Genomic DNA, 17814 nt, shown 5'->3' on the forward strand with positions numbered 1-17814 from the left:
CCGGACGCAGCCTAGGTATGTGCTTATAATATTGTTTTTTCTCCGGAATTGAAGTCTCAAGCTGATGAGTTAGATGGAGAGAAGGATGCATCTGCGAGTCCGTCAGGCACTAGAGCGACAAATCAACATCTTCTGACGTGAAATTCACCTACGAGTTAGTGACTTCCCCAACTAGTCGGTCGACCTACAATGGCTATATTTTGATGAAAATTATTTCTTATGGTGATGTAAGTCGCATTTACTGGTCCAAGGTGAAAATGATTCTAGTGGGTGAACAATTCGCATTTATACTTAAAATGCGGAACAGCCATTTATTAGATTTTGTCCTTGAACAGGCAATTGTAAGGGTTAGGGTTTATATTAGAAAATGGACAGTCGCTTTGAGCTTTCTTAATAGACATCACATTTTGAACATAGCAAGAGATTGGACTTTAGAGTATCAAAAGTTTATTTCAGTTTACTACTTACTGCAATTTCTTTCGTCGGAGCCGTCACTGCAGTCGTATTGTCGATCGCAGCGAGAGTAGCTGGGCACGCATTCCATGTTGTCGCATTGAAATTGGTAATCGCGGCAATTGGCTGAAAGGCAAAATGAACAGTTATACATCTTCACTAACAGTAAATAGGTATCTCTTCAGTATTTTCAATAGTTTTTTTCCAGAACAAGATCTATCTAAATCTGTAGTCAGAAAAATCACGCAGATTTAAAGAACAAAATCAGCGCTATCAGAAATACCTAATAAGGTTAAAAAATTCCATAAAACTAAGTTGTAACTCCGCGATTCATAAAAAGAAGCAAATTTATTGTCAATAAAAATGCAGCGAAGCACCAATCTAATTATCCCGACAAACCAACAATAAATATATTATTAAAACTTGGAGATTCGTTATTAAGAATCTGGCTGGCGGATACCTTCTACAAATAGTTCCAGCAAGAATGATATTTTTAATACTGTGGTCTTGTTTTCTATCGGTGCGAAAGGGGGTAGTGGAACCGTCACAGGCGTGTGCTTCAACGCGTAGGAAGAAATCGCTTTAAAGGGTATATAACCTCTGGTATTTCTGTCGCCCATAAAGAACGCGTTGGAGGTTCTATTCCCTTTAAGGGAATCAATGAGCTACCGTTTCGCTTCAAATGAAGTTGAAGGGGTGGAGCATTATACTAGGCAACTCAAGTTAGTCATTCTCCTAGAGCATAAACAAATACATTCTTGGTTTTGGTATGGAAATCTCGGAAATATGATCTTTCATTTTGGTTTTTAAGAAATATAAAGTTAAAAATGGGTCAATAGTGCAATCTGATGGAAGGTTTTTGGTTTAGACTTACGCTTGAAAACATTTATTATTAAAAACTATCTATTAAATACTTTAGGCTATGAGTAGAATAAGCATTTAAATACCAGTGCAATTATCTTCGTCAGATCTATCTTGGCAGTCGACTCTCCTATCGCACTTTCTTCGAATATCGATGCATTGACCGTTCCGACACTGGAATTCGTTTCGGTTGCATGCTTCACGTGGAAGAACATTTCAGAAACAAAAAACAAGGATGGGAAATGCACCCAACACGCAAAAAAAGGAAACAAAAAATCCAAATAAATAAAACAAACACTTAGCAATTCATTGGTTAAAAATGAAATTAGTAAACTGCAAAATAAAATTCATAAAACGTACATCAAGGAAACGTTTGGGGTAAGAAAATCAGGCTACATAAAAAAAATCATAATTTTTTAAAATTTATATTGGAAATTCACTACAAATATCATTTATTAGGCAATTTGTTTTGACTATAGTTACTCTTCAAATAATTCTAAAAATAGCAAATTTGAAACATGTCCTTTTAAATCAAACGTTTCGTTGAAGTACAATAAACAAATAATATATTTTTCACATTCGGCATTCAGTTGTTAAAATAATTAGTCTTGAAACATTCACAACTAAATTGATAAAAAACCACCACCTAAGTCATATACCAATTCCAATGATGATAATAAATCCGCATGCAAATAAAACATGCCATCGTAAAACTTCGGTTACTTAAATTTTCAAATACTTTGTTGAAGGCCTAGGTTTTCTTCTGCCTGTCCCCCTTTAAATTAGGCCAACATGTTCAGCGGTTGGCCTACCACCAGGGTATTTGTGCTCCACTAAGATAATTTAAAGGGGGACAGGCAAAAAAACCTAGGACTTTAAATTTAAATGCAATTGTGGAACGCTCAACTGGTGATATATTCAAATACGACACAACATTAAAAAAAATAATCCAGGCAAAATACCGTAAAGAACTGTCGTTCCACACTTACACTTTAAGTATAAAAACATTATTTAGTAAATAGAGGACCAAAAAATTAAAGAAAAAACATGCAGTTAATATTTAAAATAATGCAAATTCATGTAATAAAGGGTGATACATGTTGAACGAGAAAAAGTTGGAAAGTCGTCGAACTAGCGATAATTTTAAAGTACGTGAAAACACTGCAATAATCAGTACTAAATTTTTACCTTTACAATCTTAGCCATAATAATATTTTATTTTTAATATCCAATTTTAAACAATAAAGTTTTGTAATAATTTTAAAATTTTCGTCCTAATTTCATAAAGCTACACCAATAAGTAACTCATTTTGATTATAGAATTTAACTGGTCAAAATCCCAGGTCAGATTAAATTGGTTATTTCGTATATCGTATATGGTTAAATGACTATACTATATTAAATACTTGTAGAATTTTAATAATAATGCTTGTCACGCGTAGACATCATTTATAGGTTTGGCGTTATAAAGCGCAAGATTCATTCAGAAGACGCTTAAGCATCGATTGATTTAAGCGGCCTTTACCGATATATACCTGTTTGTTTGAAGCCATGAACAATAATTTAGGCTAAGCTTTGTACGCGATTTTAAGCGAGATCTGAAATATACCGGTGATGAGTCCTATATCTGAATGGTGACAACCCAGTTCGTCAGAAGAGTCTCGGCAGTCAACTCTCATGTCGCATCGCCGCCGACGGTCTATGCAACTTCCGTCGGAACATTGAAATTGACCGTAATGACATTGGACTGCTAAGTATCAATACGAAAGAACCATTTAATGTCGCTTCTTAGTAGTCCGAGATCATTTTCTGCAAGCTTCGTATTTGGTAAGGAATATATCTTTTTTTCGATAATGGATATTTAAAACGTTCATGAATTTGCCTTTAGGTATATTGTGGTGACCTTTTTCACCTTTGATTTTCTGTACGGGAAAAGGTTTAAATACCATAACTCGATACCAACCCAAAATATTTTACTTCCAAGTTAGTGAAAACGATCCGCATTCCACATTCGTAAACCCTATAGTAGATACTCTCACCATAATTTATCAATGTTAAACACTGTATGATACAACGTTTCATTGCATATACGAGATATTCATACAATGGAAAGGGTATTATCCAGTAACCTTTATTACGTATTAATTTCATTAAGAGGCTCATTTGTTTTTAGGCGTGAAATATTAACGAAAATCGTTTCAATTGATAGTTTCATCTTGCGGTATCTTTGTATTAGAAAGAGATTTTAAGCCCCATGTGTGCAACGAAGGGTTTAATATATTTTGTTTCAGTTTCCACAATTTTAAGAAACACTTTTGAGTGACACAGAAGGGCTTAAAATCTCAACTGAGAACGACTATAAATGAAAACCTACGAAGTTCACAACTGAACTCTAGAATAAAGCTTAACTTAAATAAATTCCAAATGGTTTGATTTTTTAAAAATCCTTGTTCATTGATTTTTTTCAATACCTTTCTTTGGTTTTTTCAATACCCTTGTTTGATTTTTTTACAAAACCCTCGTTTGAAGTTTTCAGTACCCTTGTTTGATTTTTTTAGTACCCAACATTCCTACAATCAACAGTTAACCCTTAACGTACTACTTGTGAAGGATCATCAAACGTCATTTACATAGTTTGGTTAGAATGATTTCAAAACATATACTAAGAGTTGATCTCTGATATTATAACTATTTAAGTTTGGTTTAGGCTGAAAATAATGGTTAATTTACGCGAGGCAAGAAGCGGAATATTGAAGTGAAGAATCCTACCACGACTGCAGCCGGTTTCGTCCGAGTAGTCGGCACAGTCGAAACGGTTATCGCATCGACGTCGACTGTCAATGCAGCTGCCATCTCTGCACCGAAACTGGTCAGATCGACATGCTAAATGCGGTGAAATAAACACAGTTTAGTTATCGCGGTTTAAAAATTCCGTTTAGTTTTGGTGTGAAGCGAAGCGAGTTTTAGGTGGGTTTAAAATTTGTGCTTGAACACTTTTAAGTGCGTTTTAGGTTTAGTTTAGCAAGTGCAGTTGTTTTTACAACCGTCGTTACCTGTCGGACGATCGGGACAATTGTACTCGTCGGATCGGTCGTAGCAGTCGTATCTTCGGTCGCAACGATGTCGGTAGTCGATACACCGACCGTCGTTACAACGGAATTGTCCGGCTCGGCATGCTGCACGGGCCCACCAAAATATGATCCCACAAAATAAAATATTAAAGTTTTGACCAAGAAAATATGTTCTTAAGATCATAAAAAACCAGAGCGTCCACATAGATACTAAGTCAAAGCAGCTCGAGACTTGGGCGAAAAGCCGATCTAAGAATTACCGTTTTACGAAGAAATACCCCCACACCTCCCGCTTTAGATAAACTGATACAACCTAATTAGATAGTTTACACCAAAAACACCTACGAACAATGTTCAAAGAAGTTTTTATTCAAAGCTTAACGTAAAAATGATATCGAAAATAAAACGAACAAGAAAGTAACCAAAGAAATCCGAAAAGTATTCTCAGAAACATCACAATATACGAAGTTGGTGGAAGTGAAACAAACACAAAATTGAGAGCAGAAATAACCAACATTTATCAAATAGGACAAAATTGAACACGTAGTCAAAAGAAAACGAAATCTGGAAGAGCTTTGGAGAACACAACGATGACATCATTAACAAAAAACCCGAAGCACAAAACAAGAATACTTCTGAGTGTTGTGAGAATCTCAGACCAGTAACTTTTGAGGTCACCAAAATCACAACGAACGAAGGGCGAAGTAGCTACAGAAAACACAAGAAGCGGACCCATCTCGAGTAAGAAGTAAGCCCTCACAGCAGTTAGCTTCGTCAGAGAAATCGTAGCAGTCCGGAATGCCGTTACACCTTTGGTAAGTTGGAATGCATCGACCATCACCGCACCGGAATTGATTAGTGAGTGGACACGCTAAGGACATTATGTTAGTTAAGCAAAAGCGAAGGTTATTACGAGGGTTAATAATTATTTAATTAATATACCGCAATTTAGTTCGTCGGTTAAGTCATAGCAGTTCGCTCTACCGTCACATCGATACCTCAAATCTACACATCTTGAATGGTCGCACTTAAATTGCGTAGAGTTGCACCCTGCATTTTCGTAAAATCACTCTTTAGCAACACCCAGATTTATAGTTCAAACAGATTTTCAAATCGAATGCCCACAATAGTTACGCAAAAAACAAATTAGTCGAACACCAAAATGTTCTTTGTTGGTAACAAGATCAGGAAAAGTAATCGATTTCATAACTGCTTGCTTACAGTTTACTGCGTACCACATTGGATTTCATCCGACCGATCGGTACAATCAGGGTAGTTGTCGCATCTTCGCCTAATATCGATACACTGACCAGTCGAAACGCAACGAAACTGCCCAGATCGACAAGCTGAAGAGTAGAAATAAAATGGGACGGTGATGGCTACTGTCAATATCTCGCGGAATTTATAGCTTGGACAGTGCAACTTAAAGAGTTCCAAGATAATTAAAAACTGATCAACCGAACATTTTTTTTCGTGCCAGTATTCTGAGGGCACTAGTGTAAGAACTAATAAACGACTAATGGCCATGTTTTCGAAGCGCTGTCCATTATTTTAATAAAATTAATTAAGAAAGGGGAGTACCACAACCAGCTTCGTCCGAATAGTCTCTGCAGTTAACTATTCCATCGCACTTTCGGTAAAGCGGAATGCATTCTCCACTGCGACATTTGAATTCGTAAGAACTGCAACCTAATTTATGTCGATAACCATATTATAGGAATTTTAAAACATTGTCGTTTTCGGGTAACGACTTACTTTCGGGGCACCTTAATTCGTCGGAACCATCGTAACAATCAACTCGACCATCGCAGACGCGCCTGCTATCGACACAAGTTCCATCTCCACAACGATGATCATAAATACTTGGACAAACCGGTACTATCGCGTTCAGACGGATACAATTGTGCATTATGAGCTATTGCTGTTATTTTAACCTAGGGAAGTTCAATTTAATCTAACGTACCAGGTCTAGTGCAATTAATCTCGTCATATCCGTCATAGCAATCAACAATTCGATCGCACCTTTGACCTTGAGAGAGACAACGGCCATCTCTACACCTAAAATGACAATCTGAAAGGGGCCTAATTGAAAGTATTGCGTCTATCCAAATAAATACCAGGCACTACACCGCTAAGTTAAGCAAGCTTCTATACCTGTTGGGCAGTTTGATTCGTCGGATCCATCTCGACAATGTCTTACGCCATCACAGCGTTGACGAATATCTATGCAAGTTCCATCACCGCACGGTAATTGGGTCGATGAACAAGTAAAGTTTCCTAACGAGTTAAATTGTATTGTTAGCACTGGGCCACTGATTTTAGGAATCTAGACAGAGATATTACGTGGATTTAAAATAAATTGGTATTACCGCAGTATAGTTCGTCGCTACCGTCCGGACAATCTCTGATGCCGTCGCATCTACGACGGATATCGTAACATACGTTATCACAGCGAATCTGATTTCTATAACACGCTGTAATATACAAATTATAAACCGAATTTTCTAGAGACTTGGGTCGTTATTTTATAATTCAAACATGTACATGCAACCCAGCATCACTGAATATGATGAATGTAAGTGTTTGAATGTTTTATTAGCAGGGAAATCTTACTGCAGTTGTATTCGTCCAAATTATCGGAACAATCTTTAACCCCGTCGCATTTCCGACTATACTCGATACATATTCCGTCTCCACAACGGAACTCGAATGGAGAACAAACTAAAAACATATTCCACAGATTCAGTGGAACTAAAGAGAAAAGTAACAGGCCCAATGATGTTTTCCATACCGGGTCTGGGGCAATTAAATTCGTCTGAACGGTCGGTACAATCATATTGAGCGTCGCATTTACGTCTCAAACTAATACATCGTCCGTCGCCACATTGATGTTCGTATTTACTACAAACTAATAACTAGGACATTAGCCATCACCGATGTTATGTGACTCGTTTAAAGTAGGAACAGAACCTATGGAGGGGCAGTTCAGTTCATCCGATCCATCTCGGCAGTGTCGTCGCCCGTCACACCGTTCGCTTAGTGCAATGCAAGTGCCATCACCGCACGGAAGTTGGTCTGAACGGCACACTGGAAAATCGAACGAAATAACGCATTCTAGTAGAGTTCGCAAACCTCGTGCCGCTGTTAGTAAGCAGAAGTTGGAAGAGATCCGGTCGTTGCGTGAATATTATTTCGAATATTGCATACACGTATGATAGATTTTGTTCTAAATAACGAACGAAATCTTTTAATTGCAGTAAATTACGTAATTTTAATAAATAAAAACCACTAATACGGCTATTTCCGACGGACGTTTTTGCACAATGTTTCAAGAAATTAGTGATTCGATAACTTGACAATCGTCACATCAAGGAAAGCCATTCTTATGAAAGTATCTTTCATTCAGAATTCACATTTTTATGAAATATAAATTGTTTCCCGTTATAAATGACTTGCAATGGTGGTTGATTTTTACCCCGAATATGAATATAAATATAAAAACTATTGATTACTTTATAACTTTAAACTTTCTAAAAATTATATTTAGAGGGAGCATAAATCGAAATTTTGGGATTTATCTTCATACAATGACGCTTTGTGACAATTAATTAAGTACTAAAACCCTTCTCCTGGGCCAAGAAATGACAATTAAGGTCCAACTTACTTGGTCTACCCTCCCAATAAAATTCCTCGGCGCCTAACTGACGACTTGATTAGGAAGCAATATATTATATTTATAATAATCAAGTGATAAGAATTGATGTAAATGCTGCATTGTTGCAATTTTATCACGTTAATTAATTTGCACAAGCTGCTGGGGTTTTCAGTACACAAATTATTAGAAATAATATTCAGTTACGAGATGCCCTCTATTTTCAGAATACACCGACGAGAAAAGGGACAGGTTAGTTTTTAGAATATTTGCACTCACGACCATTATGGTCGTTAGGGTGGGACCAAAACATCTGATAAACGTCACTAACTAAGGCCCACCTTTTCTCGTGAGTGTATAGAGAACACCGGTCAGTACAGAGTTAGACTTGTACCTGAGCAGCTAGTTTCATCCCTATTGTCTTTGCAATGCCTGGTACCGTCACATCGATGAATGATAGGAATGCAACGGATTTCGTCGCAAAGGAAATGGTTAGAAGGACAACCTGAGTTTTAAAGTGGTTAGTAAGGAAAGACTCCAGCGGGTTTCCGGGGTTGATGATCGAAAGAAAATGACGAATTCGTCGAGACCTTCCACCGAAAAGTCAACCATCATCCCGAATAGAATTAAACTGCAACGCCACTTACTACAGTGAGTCTCGTCGGATCCGTCCGTGCAGTCTCTGGTGCCGTCGCAATGTCGGCTTAAATCGACGCACCTTCCGTTTCCGCAACGAAATTGTCCCCTTGAGCAGCCTATTGTTTTAAATTATTTTAAGCGATACATTAATTTACGCGTCCTTTCCTGTCAGATATGTCTTTACAGCGAACGAGGATTTAGTCGAGAATTTTAGCGACATTATTTTCTATAATACCACAATTTCTTTCGTCGGAGTAGTCCCGGCAGTCGTAACGACCGTCGCATCTCCTCCGGGCGTCAATGCATTGATTCCCGAATTCGCATCTGAACTGGGCTGTTGAACTGCCATTGCAGCCTATAACAATCACCGTTTAAATCTTCTTATTGTATAAAATGTACGACATGACAAGTACCGTATCCACATAAACTAACGTATAGAAATACCAGAGAATGGACATGACACCACACCACACTTTCTACGAGTACCAGGAAGAGTAAAGAGACACCTTTTAATAGGTATTTGACGTCGTTTTGTCTAGTAGGAAAAATTCAAGGATCAAAGTCTGAAAATTCTGTACCAGCCGAAACGTTTTCACCAAAATTAATAAAATTCAAAAAGTAGAGGTTTCGCCCATTTGGAGGTTATCAGTATTGTATAGAAATTCTCAAGTCCAGATATTAAAGATACACTTTATAAATATTTAATCATTTAATGAATTTACCTTTATCAATTAAGCAATAAAATAACATTGAAGTATTAAAGTTATTTAATAACAAATATTAATAAGGCGTAACTATCATCGAGCAACAGTTCTATAAATGGTAACCAATTTTTTTTAAGTATTGATGAGCGTTATTTAATACTTTCGGCAATTACGGCATCTATCCCGGGCTATGTTAATATAATCCATATTATTAAATAATATGAATAATAATTGAATTGAAGGTGAATAATCTGAAGACTATCGTTATTTGTTTACAACCACGAAACGAGACCCAAAATGTCAAAGAATTTACAGGATAGACTTGACCATAAAACGAAATATTGGACAACGAACAGGAAAAATTCGAGGTGGTAGTCACGTCAGTAATCAGTTGTACACATCGTAGGTTATCTGGAGAAATACCTTACTTCCAAAATTAGTAATCAGGTAATCAAAATGAGTGACTACCCCCTCGGCAGAAAACGAAACATTTATTGAAAATGCACCATCCACCAATTAACGTATTTAGGCTAAGCTGTTGATAAAATTTTACCGTGTGAGGGATAAATGGGACAGTCGAGTTCGTCCGAGGCATCGAGGCAGTCTCGGCGGCCGTCGCACATGCGGTACGACGGAATGCACTGCCCTCCTCCGCACATATGCTCATTGACACTGCACGCTACAGAAAACAGTGCGATCAATCCGTAAGAGTGTAATAAAAAGCGTCACTTTTCGTAGTATCACGATGAATAAGATAAGGTCACTGTACCCCCATAACAATGAAATTCGTCAGATTTATCTTCGCAGTGAATGATTCCATCGCAATGCTCTTTAATATCGATACATTGTCCGTTCTTACAACGAAACTCGATTTCGGGATTGCACACTTTTAAGACAACAAATGCGCATGTCAAAAATCACTACTCGAAAATTGGAAGACCGATTCCCCAATTTAGGCATGTGTGGAACCCAAGTGAATTTTAAGTATATAATTTATTTCTTACGAAAGAAGTGTTAAAATATACGTTATTCGTCTGTTAGCTAAGAACTAGCTAAAGGTCCCTGGCAACTCAGTATGCTTAGATAAAGGTAACCTACATAACTACATATAGCTTATGTAAGATACACGAAGAAAAGCTATGACAAGACCAAATGTTAAATTTTCACAGCAATGGTCATTCTATTCTTAGACTGAGTAAAATGCAAACGTACACCGGATATGAGTAAATAATTCAAGTTTCTACTATTGGAGCAGGACGCAAACATAAAATCATGAAGCGTATTTTACCTTTGTGGGGACAGTTCGATTCGTCAGAGTGGTCACGACAATCGGGTCGTCCGTCACAACGTTGTGAGAAAGCAATGCAAGTGCCATCACCACAAGGCAGCTGGCCGATATTACACGCAACTTTTGTTAGTAGCACATGCAAGAGATAACCAGAAAGTTAGTAAAAGTAATTAAAAGGAAAAAGCAAATAATATTCAGTCATAAACGGCTAGGGCTTGGAAGTTTTAAACGCTGTGTTCCAAACTAATAGCACAACGTAATCAGAATGTTAAAGTATTCCCTTAGAGCTAAGACCATTTACACCTGGACTACAATGCCAACGTTATAACTCCGATTTCAGAGTGTCCGCTACAAAACACTACAAAGTGGAGAAAATCCGCGATAGTAATCCACAAACATGCAGCAACCCCCCATTTTTTATCCCTTTTCTTTAGGAGGCGAACGGTTTGCGGTCTCTTCCGCTGTTTTCCTCTTGACGCCGTAAATAACGGGCCAAAATTGGTCACGCGTCGCGTTGCGACCGAGTAAAATGTCGGGACAGGAGTACGAAAATAACGCGTTTTTTCAGCCCGAATTGAATTGTGGACCAGAGTTGCCTCTAAACAACGATGGTGGCGTTGGGGTAGCGGCGACACTAGCCCAACAACAACGCCTACCTTAATTGCAGTCCCGGTGTAAATGGTCTTAGCTTAGAGTATATTGCTTTTCTCAACTTAAATAACCCAGGCCCTCGGTTAATTCGAAAAATATCGCCTTTTCAAGACCAACAATAGCTCTAATTATTTATACGTTTTATTTGATTGGGTAATGATTATTTCACAGACTCAAAATGTTCCCTAAATATTACATGACACCGGTCAAAGCCTCAAAATTGAGCTTAGAAACGACTAGCTAGGGGACCTGACCGCTAGAATCCTAAGATAATTTCGCATCCTACTCTTTAGTAAATAAAAATAATATAATCACCGACGGCATTTTTCAAGATGGCGATCAATGGTATTTTGTTACGACAAGAACGTTTATTCAAAGTTTGAGCCGGGTGCTACCTGGTCTATTTACTTTAAGTATCTTAGGGCGGGGCTATGTAAAATTCGAGGGTTTGATAATTCGTGTACCTTGGGAAGGACAATTGAGTTCGTCAGATTGGTCTGGGCAGTCGATTCTTTGGTCGCAACGTTTAGACACCGCGATACAGGTACCGTCACCACAAGGAAGTTGATCGTTTCGACATGCATCTATTTCGGTGAAATTCATAGGTCGAAAAAGAGAAATTTCATGCAAATAATATCCCGCGCCTTTTGGGCAGTAGCCTACCGCAGTCAGCTTCGTCCGAATAATCTGGACAATCGGGAACACTGTCGCACACTTGATGCCTGTGGATGCATTTATAGCCACGGCGGCAGATAAAAGGATTCTTCGTGTTTATGCATCCTTCAAGGTTCACCAATTTCAGTTAATAGCTATATACTCGGTCTCAATTTATTTGATCGGATTTCCAAAAATTATTTAACGTAAAATTCCAAAATTTTCAGGATAAATTAGGGATTTCTTTAAATGGAATATATCATATATATATAATATATTTGGTTCAGAACAGTTTGTTTAAGGTCACGTTGTATACCTAAAATTCTAGGGAAAATGGTAGTTTTTAGACTAAACCAACTTCGTTAGTGGTTTTCTTAAAATTTGAAATTTTTCAGCTAGCACCAAATGGCCAAAATATTAGAAAAAATTTCATTTAAAGCATTTTTAGTGTTATAAACATACCGTAGAGTTTCTTAACTTCAGGCTAGACCATTTAAGAATAACACACTGATCAAATAAATTGCGACACGCGTTGTTATAAGATTAGTTTTATAATTCAATATAGATACCGCAAATAGTTGTTTCATTTAAAAATGCAATAGGGCTATCGCAAGCTGATGACGCCAAGTTACAATACAGACGTCAATAAAAATTAATGTAATTAAAAGATGAAATTAATATTTCTTTAAATTTTGCTATTCAATATATGCGGAAACCTGTTTCGGGGCAATTGAGTTCGTCAGATCCATCGAGACAATCGCGAACTCCATTACACCTCTGCGTTTGAGAAATGCATGTACCGTCACCGCAAGGTAATTGGTCATTCCGACAAGTATCTAATGGTATCAGTATAATTGTATTTGCCATTGAACAAGCTGGTAGAGTTTATGAGGTTACCGCAATATCTTTGATTTCCGGAAACATTGCAGTTTGGGAAGCGATCGCAAATGCCGCGGTTCAACATGCATAGACGAGTTCGTCTGCAAACAAACGGGTCCGTAATATTCCCGCATCCTAAGATTATCAATTTGGATTTAAAGCGGAAGTTTTCCAAATTTAAGTAACGATACTGGAGAAATGAAATGAGGTTTTTCGTACCGCATAACGTTTCGTCTTCACCATGAGGGAAACAATCTATCCGTCCATTGCAAACTAGTTGGCGAGATATACATCTTCCATCGGCGCACCTAAAGTCGGTCGCGTTACAGTCTGCGATTCAATTCCAAAATTTCACAACGCATGCATTAATAGCCACCAAGCAAACGTTATGCAAATAAATAAGAGGCGTTAGAAAGTTAGTAAACGGAATTTTTGAGAATGAAAATGCTTTTTTTTGTAACTTTCAAACTTATAAGGAGACGACCCGAGGTGTTACACACCGATTTCGTTCAAACTCGAGGGTTTGGTAGATCTTCATGTAACGAAAAATGTTTTTCACAACATAAAATTGAAATTTTTCCTATTTAAGCCATATCGGTTCATTTTTTCCCATTTGGTTCAAATTGATCTAAATGTGATCAATTTTTTTTTCGTCAATTTTTAATTTTTTTTATAGTTTTGGTATTTTAAAATTTTTCAATTTTTTAAAATCTTTCACAGTCCAAATCCCATGTTATTTTCGGTGGGAAAATTTCCATTTTATGTTGTCAAAAACATTTTTCGTTGCCCATTGAATAAATTCCCTTTAGGATTTTTCAAGTTACATGAAGGTCTACCAATCCGCCTAGTTTGAACAAAATCGGTGTGTTACACCTCGGGTCGTCTCCTTGTTAGTGTTAAGATTCAAACGTTTAACAGAGGGGTGCCCAATTGGGATATCTTCAGAAAATGTCGATTTTAACCTGGTACAATCGTCATCTCGGAAATATACTTATATCTTACAAATAAAGATAACTACAATAATAAGGTGACTTTTAAAATATCGATCTTTAGAATTGGAAACTTGGGCAACCCTGGTTTAACGATGTACAACACCCTGCAAATTTATGTTTTAAAGAGATCCGCTCATACGGTTTCAATGTAAAAATATTTGTCGAGTTACATATGTAGCATAATCACATTTCTTTTTATTAGCTGAGAAATTGTTTCAAAAGCTATGATGCTGTGACGTTGTTCACAGTATAGAAATTATTGCTTATATCAAGGCAAAAATTAAAAAAATTACACTATAATCGTTAGATGTGTATGTTGTCGCTGTGAAACAATACTTAAATGATAAGTTTACTGTTCTATAGTGGCATAATTATAAGTGACTATGTTACACATGCCGTTAAAAATAAAGCATAGTCATATCTTTATCAGGTTAGTAAGCCATGCAAATTACCGTGTTTGACGGTGCAGTTGCCCTCGTCAGAGTAATCGTTACAGTCAACCCTGCCATCACACCTTTTCGACAGATGCATGCATTCACCGCTTCTACACCGAAATTCATTCCAGCCACACACTTTGGCAATGGAAAATATACTTTTAAATAACGGATGATCACGTTTAAAATATCCTAGCTGATGGCGAAATTGATAGATACCCTTTATAATGGTACAATTTCCCTCGTCAGAGTAGTCCCTGCAGTCAACCCTGCCGTCGCACCTCTTGGACACGTGCATGCATTCGCCACTTCTACACCGAAATTCGTTAGGAGCGCAGACTTTAGAGAAATAGTTAATTAACTATCGTATCGAGATATCCAAATTCAACAACGACTTCGAATACCATTTATACTCGAACAATTTCGTTCATCGGTGTTATCGACGCAGTCGTTTCGGTCGTCACATCTTCGCGAAATATGCATGCACTCCCCACTTCCACATCGAAATTCGTTGGGACCGCATACTTATCAATACGATTTAATTATCATAAATTTGGTTATACAGTTTTGAAAATGGGACTGTAGGTGTTCATACACCGAACTAGGAATGCTTTTCACGCTATCATTTTTCTATTTGGCTCAAATTGGCGGTTGATCACCACAAAACTGCTTTCGATTTAGCCCACGCTTCTCGAAAGAAAGATAGAAGCGCCCTTTATCTACTAACCAGTTAATCTCTTGAGCGACCATCATGCCTTTAATATATTTAATATATATCTCTCGGTTCCTCAAATGTTTACCAGTCGAGATATGCTAATTAGTCATTCCTAGTAAGAGTAATTCCCAATGCTCACGCTCGCAAATTAAGCCTACCCCTTTTCTCAGAGCAGTTACCCTCATCTGAATAATCTGGGCAGTCCACTCTGCCGTCACATCGCTTTGATATATGCATACACTCTCCGTTTCGACACCGAAATTCGTTTGGTGCACAAACTATTGAGATTTTTCAAGATTACCAGCCAATAGTTATTAAATAGATTGAAGTAATACATTTCAATCATAATTCTACACGTACCGCATCCCAATTCGTCGGACCTGTCGGGGCAATTTGGGATACCATTGCACACTTTATTTCTGGCTATGCAAGTACCATCTTTGCATCGGTACTCGTTCGGTGGACATTGTTCTACTTATTTGAAAAACCATTAAAACTCGAGTGACCTACGTTAAAAGACAGTCACTTTGTTGCACCACTTTAGCTTCCTTTAAAAATATATCGTAACTGAGAGACTATTTTACTAAAATAAATGTTTTCAATCTAATTGTAGCGAGTGCCAGGTCGGTAACGAAATTAACGCAGTCTTACTAAGTTTGGGTTCTTGAATTAGCCTTTGTAGTTAACAAAGCCACACTGCGGTCAGCACGAGAAGCTCACTTGCCGTTGGAAATTCGCATAATCTCAGCAGATGCAATTCCAGCAGTTAATGAACTTCTTGCGTTGTAAGCTACGTGGTGCTATGGTAAAAGCTAATTATTTAATCACATTATATCTATCTAATTACTTTAAGAAGCAACTCTAATCAGTTTTGCAACGAGCGATTGTCCTTAATTAGGAATGCGTTCAACGAAGAACATTAATGAATGATTATACTTTGACATCCGATTATCTCATCACTGCGATCCACACAATCAAGCCTTCCATCGCAATATTGCCACTGAGCAATACACTGGTTATTGTTGCAAGTGAACTGCGTGCTATTACATGCTGTTAGTAAAAATGTCATTAGAAAGATTAGATAGAAGTATCGTATCAACATTTCTAGTTATCGTGGTTTAGTATTCTCTAAATTGAAATTTAGAAAAGCGAGCGAACGTGGCTAAATCTGTAATTTTATATTAAAAATGTATATATTATTTTTAATGACTTTAAAATTATTCAAAAAGTTAAACTTAAAAAAGCGGTGTCAACTGACGTATGTTTCTCATAGCTATCAAACTAGTAACTCTCAAATTTTGATGGTTAACAAAAAAAAACTAATGTTAAACCACGATATGATGGTAGTTTGCTCTTCTGAATAATTACCACAATTGGTTTCGTCGCTGAAGTCAAAACAATCAATGACACCGTTACAACGTAGCCGTTTCTCAATACAGACACCTTCGGAACACCGAAATTGATACCAAGAACAAGTACCTGGAATTTTCTTACACCATTAAGAAGGATGAACAGCAATCACCAAATAGCCAACGTGAAGGCGAACAACAATATTTATCCATTTTGAAACGAAAATTATGGGACAAAGAAATCAGCCAAATCTGTATGCTTCGACAAAAATATAACGCAGAAGACAAATCCTTAGGTTCTAGGAATCACGATTGTCTTATTAAAAATAACATATCTACACATTGCAGTGTTCAAACGAAGAACGACTAAAGGAGTTTGATAAATAGTCTCTTAGAGAAGTAGGCATTTCAAATGAAATTTCTTCATTCTTTAAAAAGTGTCCAATTAGTCTTATAAAGACATAATCAAATCCCTCTACTCTTATATTAGACAGAACAGTTAAGCACATATATCATATTGAAGGTAATAACACGGCGACGAAAATAATTTTATTTCAGTTTATACTTAAATAATTATAATTATATCCTCGAAAGATTCGAAATAACCCATTCGGTGGAAGCCCAGATTTTACTGCGAGTCTGACTATTAGCGGGATGGTTTTGGAAAAAAAAAATGGATAACAACCATACATGACATACAGCATAAAAATCATATTTTTTCGCAATTGTATACCATTACCGCTCAAAAATAAGTTTAGAATATCATTAACTGTGACTAATTAGTAGAGTGGCAGTAGAATTTTATCCATTACAAACTTAAAACCGCTTTCGTGATTTCGAAATCTAAAATATAATTTTAATTTAGGCGTCATATGACATTCGTTTTCGCCAATTCAATATCGTAAGGAAAGACCGTTATAATTTAAATAGCTAAAATATGTCGCGAAAACAAAGCAATCCTTACAAAGTACTTATAGATTAAAGTACAATTTAATTAAGCAAATTGAATGCTTTAGTTACTTCCTCCGCAATCCTCTATCAATTCTGACAGCTACTAAACTATTTATATGGAGTTCAATAAATCAAACCGGTAAGTGAAAATAACAGTTGACGTAAAAATTTCAAGCAGTTGAGCACGGCGATGTATATCGCAACGGAACGCAAATAGCAAAAGATAAAGTGTACATACCGCAGCCCACTTCGTCAGATCCGTCCCTGCAGTCGGGCCTCTTGTCACATTTCTGCGTGCTGTTAATACAGGATCCGTCTCCACATTGAAATTCAGATGGTGAGCAAGTTCCTGAAAAAGGTAAGGTAAATAGAGGATTGAGGAATTTCTGTTCAGTTCCGTTCATTTCAGATATCATTTTGAATTACGCAACGCACATTTGTACGTGTAACAACACGGAAATCTTCATAAGGTAATAAACAGCAATTGGGACTGGAACTACGAAACCTTATATCACCCAATT

The 17814-nt window shown here is 37.0% G+C and overlaps 1 protein-coding gene across 28 annotated transcripts in view; it reads right to left on the reverse strand.

The window, feature by feature from the left end:
* The window catches only part of trol (terribly reduced optic lobes), a 261569-nt gene that overhangs the window by 68880 nt on the left and 174875 nt on the right, over window positions 1-17814 (reverse strand). For 22 of the 28 annotated variants that reach the window (XM_090174540.1, XM_090174575.1, XM_090174582.1 and 19 more), the window contains 36 exons: window positions 17532-17642; window positions 16362-16472; window positions 15930-16043; window positions 15354-15467; window positions 15152-15271; window positions 14683-14802; window positions 14498-14617; window positions 14297-14416; window positions 13072-13182; window positions 12871-12987; window positions 12690-12809; window positions 12543-12587; window positions 11983-12099; window positions 11784-11903; window positions 10669-10788; window positions 10150-10266; window positions 9934-10059; window positions 8912-9031; window positions 8685-8792; window positions 8432-8542; window positions 7356-7472; window positions 7177-7293; window positions 6999-7106; window positions 6755-6859; window positions 6540-6662; window positions 6349-6456; window positions 6141-6263; window positions 5967-6074; window positions 5621-5731; window positions 5328-5435; window positions 5146-5256; window positions 4368-4490; window positions 4084-4197; window positions 2924-3064; window positions 1401-1511; window positions 469-579 (listed from right to left, as the gene is read on the reverse strand). In XM_090174540.1, coding sequence (XP_090030666.1) covers window positions 469-579; window positions 1401-1511; window positions 2924-3064; window positions 4084-4197; window positions 4368-4490; window positions 5146-5256; window positions 5328-5435; window positions 5621-5731; window positions 5967-6074; window positions 6141-6263; window positions 6349-6456; window positions 6540-6662; window positions 6755-6859; window positions 6999-7106; window positions 7177-7293; window positions 7356-7472; window positions 8432-8542; window positions 8685-8792; window positions 8912-9031; window positions 9934-10059; window positions 10150-10266; window positions 10669-10788; window positions 11784-11903; window positions 11983-12099; window positions 12543-12587; window positions 12690-12809; window positions 12871-12987; window positions 13072-13182; window positions 14297-14416; window positions 14498-14617; window positions 14683-14802; window positions 15152-15271; window positions 15354-15467; window positions 15930-16043; window positions 16362-16472; window positions 17532-17642 — 4101 coding nt within the window. The remainder of the gene's footprint in view (window positions 1-468; window positions 580-1400; window positions 1512-2923; window positions 3065-4083; window positions 4198-4367; window positions 4491-5145; window positions 5257-5327; window positions 5436-5620; window positions 5732-5966; window positions 6075-6140; window positions 6264-6348; window positions 6457-6539; window positions 6663-6754; window positions 6860-6998; window positions 7107-7176; window positions 7294-7355; window positions 7473-8431; window positions 8543-8684; window positions 8793-8911; window positions 9032-9933; window positions 10060-10149; window positions 10267-10668; window positions 10789-11783; window positions 11904-11982; window positions 12100-12542; window positions 12588-12689; window positions 12810-12870; window positions 12988-13071; window positions 13183-14296; window positions 14417-14497; window positions 14618-14682; window positions 14803-15151; window positions 15272-15353; window positions 15468-15929; window positions 16044-16361; window positions 16473-17531; window positions 17643-17814) is intronic. The other 6 variants (XM_090174548.1, XM_090174608.1, XM_090174616.1 and 3 more) reach the window with 6 other exon arrangements.

This window comes from Leiobunum rupestre, chromosome 1 (genome assembly GCF_980474605.1).
Source record: "Leiobunum rupestre chromosome 1, qqLeiRupe1.1.hap1, whole genome shotgun sequence".
Lineage (NCBI taxonomy): Eukaryota > Metazoa > Arthropoda > Arachnida > Opiliones > Sclerosomatidae > Leiobunum > Leiobunum rupestre.